General features: G+C 40.9%; 1 protein-coding gene across 2 annotated transcripts in view; it reads left to right on the top strand.

Annotated features, from left to right (window-relative positions):
• The window catches only part of MAD1L1 (mitotic arrest deficient 1 like 1), a 350,409-nt gene that overhangs the window by 9,495 nt on the left and 328,172 nt on the right, over positions 1 to 12,742 (top strand). For both annotated transcript variants that reach the window (XM_041401934.1, XM_041401935.1), the window contains exon 9: positions 359 to 420. In XM_041401934.1, the coding sequence (XP_041257868.1) occupies positions 359 to 420 (62 nt within the window). The remainder of the gene's footprint in view (positions 1 to 358; positions 421 to 12,742) is intronic.

The raw sequence follows: 12,742 nt of genomic DNA, 5'->3' as shown, positions 1-12,742 counted from the left end.
AAAGGAAAAGGGATATTTACTGTTCAGCTGGAGATTTTGTATACAGAATAATCTCATCATAGTGTCTGTTTTAGCCTTGATGTTTCTCTTTTACCTTTCTTTTGCTTTTTCTGGCATCAAGCTCTGTCCAGACGTGGTGGTGTCAAACATGTATGTGTGAAGAGCCTTGGTACCCAGGGCTGCAGAGTGACAAACCAAAAATGCTGGATAAGATCAGGAAATCCACAGGAGGAGAAGGAATGACACTGACTTTGCATGGAGGATTATGAGAAAACTCTGGTTTTGAGTTTTGTAACAGCTGTGGTGAGCTGTTAGAACATGTGTCTATGTCTAACTCTACTTTTAATTTTCACTTTAGAAACTTCTGGGAAAATTACAAAGCTGGGAGAAACTGGATCAGAGCACTGGCTTAAATATCAGGTATGTGCTCACAGCTCTGGAGGGAAGTAAGACTTTTGAGCCCTTTCCTCTTAATCTTTTTGAATCATCATTAAGTGTGTTGGTCATGCTTTCTTTCTGTCCCTTCTTCATGTGGAAGCTCTTCTAGTACATTTTATTATATATGAGAAGAAAATGAGATAACACAATTTTTAAAGTAACTTTGGGAACTAAGAAATGTTTTCACTAAGTCACCTTGAGTAATGTTTTTGAGGCTGGGGATCAGTTTTGAATTCTTTTTTGTATATAGCTGCATTTTTATTTAGGTAAGAGATTCCACTTGCTTAATAAGTGAATTTCTAGGAATTTTAGCTGTCCGGAGAAGAGAATGTGTGCTAGTTATGGCAAACTATTGTAAACATATTTCCCTTCAAATCTAGATATCAAAATTAGCTGCTAGGTCATGTTGTGACTTTCTTTCCCTAAAGCAGCTAAAGAAGTGTTGTTATTTTAGTTATTTTGTCAAAGCCACTCCCCAGTTGTGTTTTCTAACCCCAGCTGGTCTGAGTGCTGGTACTCAACAGCTCCTCCTGACATCTGGAGCAGTGAACCAGATTTTTTAAGGTCCCTGTGTATGTGGTATAAAAAGGAGCTGGAAATAGGGGAATTTCTGATCATTTTCTTCTGCTGCAGAAGGTTTTCTGTGTATATATGAATCTTTTGTGTGCCATATTTCAACACTGTTCTATTTTCTCTAAATATTTACAGTGTTATCAGATGAGAAAAGGAGATGCTTCTTTGTAAATAATTGATATGAGCATTGATCACCTTTCACACTGGGTCAAAGCTGAAACATGAGCAGCAGAACCTCATCTTGCCAGTTGTTTCTCCATTCCATTCATTCCACATACCCAGCCACAGAGCTGTGTCTGCACGCTGCTGGGATTGTTTGGAAATGCACAGATGGTTTGGACACATCACTCCTTCATGTAAAAGATACACTTGTGTTCCCACTTGGGAAAGCTCCCTTAATTTTCTCAGTGTTTTCTGTTTAATGAGGATAACAAACCTTTTCCAGAGGCCTGCTGGTAGGTTGCATGCTTGAGGTTCTCTCCTGCATCTGCTGAGGATCCATACATTTAGATGAAGATGGAATTATGCTCAGTCTGCTATGGTAAGGTATGGACAGAAATTTTAGGAATCCTTTTCACAAAACCTTTTGGAGTAAAAGCTTTTTACTTACCTCAAGCTGTTAAAGGTTTAACGAGGTAATTTCACAGTGGGAGAGAAATGGAACCAAGTGATTCTGCCTGTTGAAGTCTAATAACTCCTTCATTTAAAATCAGAATATTCGCTGTGAAGTGCTAGTTTTGTGATTGGGCCATATTGTTTAGTGCTATTAATGGCACCTTCTACAGAAAGGGGAATTGCTCTTGAGAAAGATCATATTTTCATGCAATTGGAGCAAGTGGGACTGGATGATTTCCCCCTCCCTCCCTGCCTTATTGTTCTTTTTCTTTTCTTTCTCAGACTTCTTACATCATGAATTACATTAATTTTTGGTGAGGGTGATGAAGATGATGAGAGATCATTGTCCTGGCTGGATCCTGGAGAGTGCTGTTGGTGAAAGTTTGAGAAGAGTTAATTGCCCATCTCATAGTAGAAAAGAAACAGGAACAAGTTGGCTGATTGTCCCAAAGAGCCAGAGGAATGTTCTGTTTGCTAATAACTAGATAAGAAAGGGAAAAGGGAATAAATTAGGATTTCTCATCTTTTCTTATCAGGTTCTTCATTGGTACAGAGGATGTAAGGGAAGTGCATGCAGCGTGTGGAGTTTTAGGAGAGGATGATTTTTCATTTCCTCCAGAACTTCCATAGGGCTTGTTCAGTGTCTGCTCTCAGTGGTTTCTGTTCACTGATTGCCTGCTCCCAGCAGGCTTTTTGTCAGATTGGCTTATGATCAGCCCTTGCAGTGTAATTTTATGTAATAATACTTGGGAAGGAGGTGCAGCTTTCAGGAGTGTGGTGGTAATCCAACTGTTTTTAGTACTGGTCTCTTTTTGGTGACAATGGAAGAGTGTTTATAATACTTCACCTTGTGGGGGGAAAACAAGTTCATTAACAGTTGACTCTGGCTAATCTTCTGTTTGCTCGTTCTGGATTCCACTTGTAAGCTCCTGGGCTTTCTCTCTCTTCATAAGCAGTGGAAACAAAGACAGCTGTAGCTCTATAGCAAAGTATCCCTGTGCTGTACAGTAGCTAGATAATAAAATAGGAAACATCATATGTGCTATATATGGTTCACATGTACACATTATAAATCTTTGTCCTCTTTCTTGTGTTCAATTATATGTCCTTTGGATTTCTTGATCTTCTTATTGCCTACCTTGCAATATAGTTGGCTCTGGGTTTTATTGTGGATCTATGTCTTTTTTGTGTGTTACTCTTATGCTGCTCTTTTCATACATTTGTCATGTGTTGCTCTGACTTGATATTTTTATTGTAGAATTGGTTTCAGCTGTAAAGGGAAAAAAGCCACAAAATGTTAAATTCTTGCTCTGTGAGTAGAAAGTCTTATTTATTTTGGAGTGCACTGTCCTATAGAAGGATATTTATACATAGCTTTTTTAGGACTGTTATTAGGAAGGTGTTGTGTTGAAAAAACAAGCTTCTTGTACTCTGTCAGATGTAGTTTCTATTTCTTCAAAATCCAGTATTTGAGTAATTGAGTTGTTGACCATCTTCACTGACAAACCATGTTAATCGTGACACACTCGCTTGTTTTTTCAGCATTGAACCTTAGAGGTATTTTCCAGACAGTTCCTTTATTACCATTAAACAGTTAATCTATTTTAACAGAAAAATACTTGGGGGAGATTTTGGGTGACAACAGTGGCTTCATTTGAGTGACAAAGCTCAGAACTCCCACGAGATGGCGCCCGCTCTCCTGCAGGGAAAGGACGGCTCGCTGCAGCCTGGGTTCAGCCCGCTGGGAATCCATCAGCCTTGGGAAGGGGCGGCTGCGCTCAGGAAAACTCCTGATTGCTGCCGGCAGAACTTTTAAACTCTCTTTCATGCTGCCTGCATACACTCACCGTCTCCTTGCCCAGTTCTCCGGGCTGTACCTTGGTATGAAAATGGTTTGTGCAGATTTCTCCAACGGAATATGAAACAGCGTTTTTCTAGCTGACTTTGTAAATTTCACGTTTACGCCACGTATTCTTAATTTTGTCTTGTTTAACAGGAGTTCTTCACAGCCTGGTTCTTTTCTCCCCACCCCAAGCCTTAGAATTGCATTATCAGAGCAGTGCTGTTGTTGTTCTGCCTTTCCCTTCTGCAGCATGTAGAGGATGCCCAAATAAAAAATGAGGACGCTTGTTCTATGAGCTATTAATCTAAATAAGCCTCTTTTGCTGCTGTTTGTCTGTGTTTGGTTGATATTGTTTTTGTCCTCTAATGAATTTAGCAAGTGATTTGCTATCCCTAAATAGATATACCTTGGAGTACTGAGTGATGGAAAAAGATGTGCATCAGGTATTTGTTAAAGCTGAGGCAGTAACTCAGATACTGAAGGTACTGATAGCCATTGATAGCAGCTGACAAGGTTTAATGGTAAATTTGTCTTTGTGTTATTCCATAATTGGCAGAAGATTGCAAGCTTTGAAAGGTTGGAGTTTGGCTGAAGAGTCATACAAATGGGTGAAGACTGCCAGGTGGGCCACAGACAACAGCTTCTGGGGAGTTTTAGTCCCAGCTTTTTTTCTTTTTTGAGATAATAAATAGTAATGTGTGATATAGGGTTTGTTTTTGTTTGTTCCTTATTTTGCTTCGTGTTTTTTTAATGGAAGCAATGAGTATAAAGTTTTTGCAGATTCACCTGCTGGGCTCTCAACAATCTTTGTATACACAGCAGAGTTATTTCATATTGGTGATCAAATATATTGATCATGGCCTATTTAAGTCAGTCTTTCCTTTTTGGAGCACTGTTTTCTGTTGCCAGTGGTACTGTCAGCTCACGCTTGGTGTTCATGTGTGGGAAGAAACAAAAGATTTTGTTCATACAGCTTTTCAGAATAATTTTGGCTTTTTTCCGTACTGGGGATCTCAGCTGTCTTTTTCTGAAGGGCCACGGAATACAGTGTGGAAATTAGAGGTGGAGCTGATGTGTTAGAGAGAAGAGAAGTGTGCTTAGACACTTGTGTAGAGCTTGGAGACTCTGGTCATGGCCTTGGGTGTTCTGAGTCACATCCCACTTGGTTCTGGTGTCAGACAGGTCTTGGCCCCCTGTGCTGATGGTGTGAGTCTGACCCAGAGACACTTGGGGTTCACTGGGTGTGGGTTTGGGGAGTGCCCACAGAGCCCTCGAGGTGAGTGCAGGTGGCTGCAGCAGTGACATCTCCTGGAGCTGCTGTGGCTGTCTTGGGAGCTCACTGGCCAAGCCAGGCCTGCCAAGGGAAGTGCAGTTTGGCAGGAATTTGGGCCAGTGCTGAGGAACCATCTTCCCTTGGTGGAGCTGCCAGCTGCAGACAGCAGACACTGATCTGCTGACCTGTTGCTGGAGCCAAAGAAGTGAACCTGGGAATGCTGACCTGGTTTTCTTTCTGAAACATCTGTGAGCTGGCTGGCTGACAAATCTTGGGGACTAACTTCCTGCAGTGTCTGAGACCAATTAAGAGAGGAGATAGTGTGAATGTGTATGCGTTTCCTCTCTAAGAAAGGGTTTAATTAAGTGGCAAGCATCTCTATTTAGTTCAGTGGTTTGCACAGTTGTAATTCATAATTACCCAGGTGCTACACTCAGTACGGGAAGTCCTTCTATGCACATTCTGCTTTTGGAGCTGGGGGAAGGGAGGAGAGAGAGAGGGGAAGGGAATTGGATTTCTTGATTCTGCATTTAGTGGTGGATTAGTGCTCTTTTTTTCAGTGAATAGAAGAAAAAGGAGAATATTTGAGTTCTCTACTTTCCTTTTTGAATCTTGATTAACTATGCTTAGCTACTGTGCACTCTCTTCCATCCAAGGCATTGAATATCTTTGCAGTAGTGAATGAAGCTCATAATCTTTTCCTTTCTCACAAGGTAGTAATTTGTCTTTCTCTGAATGTCCATTATGAGTAAGTGGTTACTGGTTTAAAAAAAATCTGTTGACAGATATACAAAGTAGTGCATGTTGAAATAATTTGAATTACTCATGTTACTCTGGATACTTAATTAACTGCAACCAATCAAGACAAGACTGGTGGTTATTGTTGCTGGTTCCAGTAATGTCATAGTTCTGGCATGATCATTCCATAGTGGAGCAAAATTTTTATGGGATAGCCTATTGTAGCCCTGTGGTCTTTTGTCACCAAGCAAGAAATCAGTCTAATTAAAAGCACTTGGTGCTGGCTGGCCCCTGTAACTGTACCACTGCCCTGAACTACAGTGCTGATTTCTCTGTTGGAGGGTGAGAAGTTTGGTTTGTCTGGGTTGGCCACTGATGGCCCCCAGCTTTAGAGCTGTGTCCCTAATTGGAGGAGAAAATTAGGATTAGCACAGTATGAGGATATTGAAGCTTCATATTCTACGTCTTAGTTTTTTATAAACAGTTGTAATTTATGATCTGTGAACAGACTGAAATTTGCATGACTGCTGTTTACAAGATTCCCAGTGTAAAACAAACTGTCTCCTCTCAGTGGGAATTCCCAGGGTACCCAGTGGGGAGATAAATGCTGCGTAGGGGGAACAAGTAATTAAAAACCACCACAAACAAGCACCAAAAACTAAAACAACAACCAAAAAGCACTGTGCTTGTTAGAGAAACTTTCATAGTTATGAGATCTCAGCTTACCTCATGGATGGGTTATCTGCTGTTGTCCTGTACGGGCACAGTACTGCATTTTACTGTTACTTTTTTTGCCTTCTGTTGAAGGTGAAGATTTGGGAAATGCTAAAGCATTCACTCTCTGCAGAGGGCCCATTTATGCAGGTTGCTAATATTCCCCCAAATCCCTCAGAATAGGGCTTTCTCTTGGCTTCTGCACAGGGATTAATATTGAGTGAATTTCCCTTGCATTGTTCTGTCAGGATGAGTTAGTCCCAGTTTAGAGCAGCTCTGCCATTCCTGTCTCACCTGGGGCTTCTGACTCTAGTGTCTGTCTTAAAATATTCTGTTCCTACCTGGTACCTTCTGGTTCTGTGAACCCTGCAGTTGAAAGAGGTGTCCTTGCAGAGCAAAAAAGCAGTCTGGAATGGGAAACAGCAATCCCATTCCTGATCTGTTCCCTCGTCAGGTCTCCTGTGTTGGTGCATAAATAGTTGTGCTGTTCCAAAGCAGGGCAGGGGATGTGGAAGGGATGATGAGGGTAATCATTGTGTTTATATAGAAATAAAGGCTACGTGTTCAGTATTTGTAGGACTTGGCATGTGTGAAAGATGAAAGCACTGCCTCAGCAGTGTTTAGCAGCTTCTTGAGGGGGAAGTGCCTGAACAGTTCCAAAGGGCATCTTTGGCTTTAGAGTGAAGTGCAAGTGTAAAGAGAAAGCTACTTGTGGTTTTCTTACACTAATTGTGCATGTGCTGAAGCCACCAATTTTTACACAGAGAAGCTGTCACCTGTTGAATGTGACATGCAGCATATGCTGGAGTATTGCTCTCAGCTCTTTTGTTCTTCATTATTCTGTTCTCTTGTTTTAAAATGCACATTATTCTTCACTTTCCACGCTGCCTTAGGTTTTAGCTTTCCATGACAGAACTCTTATTGTGCCTCATGGGGAGAAAATGCTCCTTTGTCATCTCAAATTCTGAAGCCCCAGGCTTCAGAGCAGTCAGATGCCATTTTGGGAGACTTCAGTCCATGTTTGGGTGTTGGGAGTAATGCATTTAAATGTGATACTTGGAAGTGGATGTCAAATCTGTGCTTTAGCCAGAGTTTCGTTTTCTCCCATTCTCTTGGAGTTTATCCACTTAGTTTTAATAAAGCAACCACATTTCATAGATATCTTTAAGTGTTTATAGGTCTATGTTTTACAGTTCTTCACTGAAATGCTGGGCAAAACTTCCTGCCAGACTTTCCTATCTGCTACTAATTTTCTCCAAAGAACGTTGTACTTATCTGTGATGTTCAAAAATGTTAGTATTCTTTCTCCTTTGCCATTAATGCTTTTATTTCCATTTGAATATATCAGAGTAATAACTCTGGAGGCTAAAGGAGAGATAGGAAGAGTATACAATAAAACGGATGAGCACCTGACATTGAAGCAGAGCAAGACTGTAATGTATAATCAGATAATCAGAGTGAGAAGTAAGCAAGCTCAGATCAAAAATATATCTGTCCTTGCTTTGCATTTCAAAGCTCTGGGAGCAGTTCAAGAGATTGTCTTCCCAGGATCACAGATCTGACATTCTGGAGACAGAAAAAGCTGTTAAGCAGTAGCTTGGCACACTGTCCATCTTTGGTGAAGGATGATTTGAGGAACTTCAGTAGTTTGACTCCAAGAACTGTGTGGAGAGTAATTTAGCAATGTGTGCTGGTGTTGTCTGCTCCATAGCAGGTGTTTCATTTGCCATGGGGGGCTCACCAGCCAGACACTCCATTTTGAGCTGCTGCTGTATTTCTTGCCAGTATTGTTTGACACTGTTGCAAAACAGTTGGGTAAAAGTTGCTCTGGCTCCTTGCAGCATGTAGTGACCCATGTTATGTGTAAATAGCTCCAACTTTGCTGCTCACTCTGCTGTGAAGGAGAAGCTTTCAAAAATACAGACACTTCTAAACAGCCACTTTCATTGCATTAGGCAGCCCTGTTTGCCTTAAAGTGAAATTATCATTTAAATAGCAGAGACTAATCAGCAAGGGGATGGTTTGCTCCTGTCAGACAGCTCAAATGCTTGTGCTTGATTTTTATTCAGCCTATCATTTGATCGTTTTCAAAAACCCAATAACCACTATAATCTCCAGCTCAGTTTTAATTTTACCTTTCCATTTCCATTTTAGCATCTTTCAGTATTTCAGCTCTAAATTTTAAGCTGGGGCTGTTGACGTGCCCTTAGATGTGCAGTGCATTATCCCCCACTTACCCCCAAAGTTTTCCTTTTGCAGGGAAACTTTTAAACAAAAATGTACATCCCATAAATGCATATGGGGGATGATTTTGTTTTAGCACAGCAATGTCTTTTTCAAAGCTCTTTTCTAACTGTAGAGGCCTTTTTTTAACAGAAGAAAAGCAAAATGTTTCAGTAAGGATTCAGACTCTTGTGTGCTGATCCCCTGTACTCCTGGGCATGGCCTTTAGCTACAGGGCAAGGAATCTCCCTTCTTCATTGGATCAAGGAATACCAAGATGGATTGTGCCAGACTGATGTAACAGCATTCTTTGTCTAGAGAATTGATTATCTTATCAAATATATCACAATAACTCTTATTTATTTGAACTTCACTGAAACAGGAACCACTTGGGAAAGTATAAACCATGAAGGAGAAGATGGAAATTAATAGAAGAATTGTAGGATGGATAAGAATTGTTTAAACAGGGATAGATTCAGTATTGTTGAAAGGAAAATGCAAGTATAAGTAGAATTCCTTATAGATTAGCCTTAGGATCTGCTTTATTTAGTATTTCTATTAATGGTTTTGGTGCAAAAATTTGGTGTGTGCTGATAAAACTTGGCTAATGATGCCAAGTTCAGAGGATTCATAAATACACAAAAGCTGGATATGCAGAACTGAATGACCCTGAGGATTAGAGTGCAGAAATGGGACAAAATTCAATGAAACAAAGCATAATGCTCCATGGAATTGGGAGCTGAATGCAAACTTCTTTTGGAAAATGTAGCACATGCAGTAGAAAGGACCAGAAGGGCTGTGTGCTTGTTAAAATCACTGTTCATTCTCACACAGGGGATGCACCAGGAGAAAAATTGCCATGGAGGTGAAAGTGTTCAAGGGGCTTTGGAGATACTTCTCAGGATTCTGGTCACCCAGTGTGGAGGAAGATGGTGGGGGGATGCAGAAAGTGCCTGCTGGAAGGAGCCTGGGAGTGTGGAATGGAACAGCTTCTGGCAGAGTCTGGTGGGAGATGTAATTGCTGCCAGGAAATTCATGGATAGAAGGCAGGAGAAGGAAGGGGGATCCATACTCGTGAGAAAAGGAACCAGCTATCCTTAGGACTTGCTCTGGCATTTAAATCAAATTGCTGTAACCCTGCCATGAATGAAGTTACAAGGAGGTTGTTACTTTTAGAAAGACTAAAGTTCTGAAAGCAGCTTCCAGTGGAGTGAAAGGTATCCAAATTACTGCTCCACAGGGTTATGGAAGAGATGAATTATAACAGCAAAGGACTAGACAGGACCTAAACTAGAAGGTTCTTTTGGTCCCACTTTCATTTGAATGTGTATGTGCCAATCTGTAAACCAGGAGATGTACTCAGGAATAGGAAGAGGGACAGTACATTTTAGTTTGGAATTGCAGGCTTTATTTAATACCAGGGTTCTGAAAACTGGAGGTGGGGAAGGGGGAGTGTGGGGTTTAATGAGTAAAAGCAGAGCATGTCCATCTTTCTATCCACGCAGAGAAAGACCTGTGGACAGGGACATGAAGTGTGAGAGCAGCTGACCTTTGTTCCTGTTGAGAAATAAGCAGTTTGCTGAAAAATGCACTGAACTATTAAGAAGAGCTTATCTGTCAGTGCTGATAAGACCAAAATATGATTTGTATCGTTGGAGAAGCTTCTCTGAGTGTTTTTGGTGCAGGTTATCTTGATGGTGTTTTGAGAATGACTCACTGCAGGTTAGTTCTTAACCACAGCAGTGCCTAGAGCACAGATTCCTGCTTCTGAGGGAGCTGGGAAGGGGCTGCTTTAATAATTTGTCTTTGGTTTATCATCACTGCAGTGAGGAGCTCTGTGCTGGATTGGCCAGGAAAGGTCTAATTTTCAGTTTTAATTGTACCTAACAGCCAGTATAGCAACATCAACTTGGGCAGGAGGAAATTGGAAATGTATGAACATTACAGAACTTCAATTTTTTAGCATTGTTAAAGTGCTCCTGCTCTGACAAGCTTGCTTACGTGCCCTGTGAAGATGTTATGTAAGCTTTGTCCTGAAGCTCCAGTCTGTCCTCCCTTGGGACTGCTTTCCTAGTGAATATTTTTGATGAAAGCTTATCTTTACCTGGGTTATATTCTCTTTCTTCACAAGCTACTTTACTAAAGGGAGTATTCTTGCAAATATACCTTTTTCCATGCATTGCTTGGAAAGAGAAAAATTCATGTGGTTTGGAGTAGCAAAAGCACAGCACAATGTTTTCAAACATTTCTTAAAGGGCACAGTGAACTTGAAATGTTAGTGAGTTAAAAGATTAATGTGATAAGTGCCTCAAGGTTCTCTTGAACTAGCTGTGATTATGTAAGTGTTGTTTGTTATTTTAAAATAACTCATAGCATGGAAATTAGCATGGTGGATTGGATTATTTACTCATCCATTTCTGGTCAGTGTCAGTGCTATCTTGGGCTAGATAGAAAAATCCTGAGTAAGATGCAAGACCTGAAGCAGATTTTTTTTAGAAAGTTTCTTAACTCTGATCAGTATGAATTTTAAATAAGCATAAAGATTTTTAGTTGGTGCCCTCTATCCCTTTTAAAAAGTAAAGACTCTTGCAGTTTGGAGCTATTATGTGTTGTGCATAGAGTAAATAGAAAAATGTTTTGCTTTCAGCTATAATCTTTCTTATTTGAAACAATATTCAACAAAGTTGTAAGGTATTAGAAGTGAGCTTCCTAAATTGTTGCTGCTTCTATGAATGATGCCTTTTTCTGTTTGATACAAAATGAGAAGTGTTTTTTGTCTTAACTTACAAAACCCACAGCCTGAAGTGAGCTGCCTGAATGAGAGCAAACACTGCACTGGGCTGGCAAGAGCACTGGGGCTGGGATAATTGGAAAGATTCCCATTCTGGAAGCAAAGATGGGAGATGTTGGGGGCTGGGTGGGTCCCTTTGTTTACTGAACACCCAGAATCAGTGTTTGGGGGTTGTTTTCAAAGTGCTGACCTGCCTACCTGAAAGAAGAGCTCAGGGCTCATGCTTTCAAATGTAGCTCTCAGTGGGGTTAGAGCAGCTGGTAGGAAATGGAGCCAGGCCTGCTCAGCAGAAAGGAGATAAAACTTGCCAACTCTCCCACTTAGCCAAGGCAGGTAAGAGGTGGAGGGGCATGGGACCTTCTCTCCCTCCTTTCCACTGATGTAAAATTCTAGGAGTGCATTGGCAAAGCTAATTTTTTCAAATAGATGTTCTGCACATATTTTGGTCATCACCTTGCAGCAAAATGTTTTTTTTCCTAATGAAGTCACGTCCTGCAGAATGGTGTTTTTGTGAGAGCATGATCCATTTTCAACAGAGTGGTAGAAACCTCTGCAGCAGTGAAGCTGCTCTCAGCTTTTGCTGCCTCTTGCTATATGAGCAGGAGCAGATCTGTCACAGAGCTCAAATTTCCCACATAGGCAGAGTTTTGTCTTTTCTGGAAATGTATTGATTCATATTTTGAGCATCTCTTCTCTGCTTTTTTAGTACCTCTTGGACTCAGTTCTTACTCACTCCCTTTCTCTGCGTTATTCTTAACTCTCTTGTCAGCAGAGTTAACAATTTCTGTGTCTCTGCAGGGAGTAATGGGCAGCTATTGCAAGAACCATTTTCTGGCACAAGTTGTTCTTGTTGTAATTGCTTTTGAATTCTTATTACTTGTTTAAACTGTCTTCCAGAGACACTCTGATATGAGCAGTGTAGTAAAAGGGAAGATAAATCTTTTGGGTAGGAAGAAATATGAAATTCTGGATTTACTTGAGTTATTCCCTGCTGACCAAGTTGATTTATTTTCTGTTTTAATGAAACAGTCATCCTCTTGCTGTGATACACATCAAGCTCTTCAGTGATGGCTTGAAATCCTGCTAACTTTTCTAAGGAGGGCAGAAATGGGGTGTCTGGCTTTCACTGAGAGCATGTTCAGTATCTGCATCCTCAGTTAGAGAAGTCAGCTGTTCATCCAGTTAACTGGGACAGCTTTTGGGAATACTTCACAGCTCTGCTCCTGGCTCCATTATAAGATGATGCTTTAACCTAGTCATGAGTTTTTTGTACTCAGTTTTGCTACTGTGTTTGCAAATGACATTTGACTCGGTGCTCTTTGTACTCCCAGAGATAAAGCTCTGTGGCTTCAGGTGGTTTTCTGCAAATGCAGCAGCCAAGGTTGATGGCATCAAGCCTATTTTGTGACAAGCCTTTCATTTAGGCTTGATGGTTTCCAGTGTGACTTTGGCAAAGACATCACCTGCCTTCTGGAGAGCTGGCCCACTTGTCAAGGTCACACAACACCTTTTGGCTCACTTGTCTGCAAGTACC

The sequence above is a fragment of the Onychostruthus taczanowskii genome, unplaced genomic scaffold, assembly GCF_017590055.1.
Source record: "Onychostruthus taczanowskii isolate IOZ18803 unplaced genomic scaffold, ASM1759005v1 scaffold19, whole genome shotgun sequence".
In the NCBI taxonomy this organism is placed as follows: Eukaryota; Metazoa; Chordata; class Aves; order Passeriformes; family Passeridae; genus Onychostruthus; species Onychostruthus taczanowskii.
Note: the sequence above shows the minus strand (reverse complement) of the source record. Positions and strands in the feature narration are given on the sequence as shown.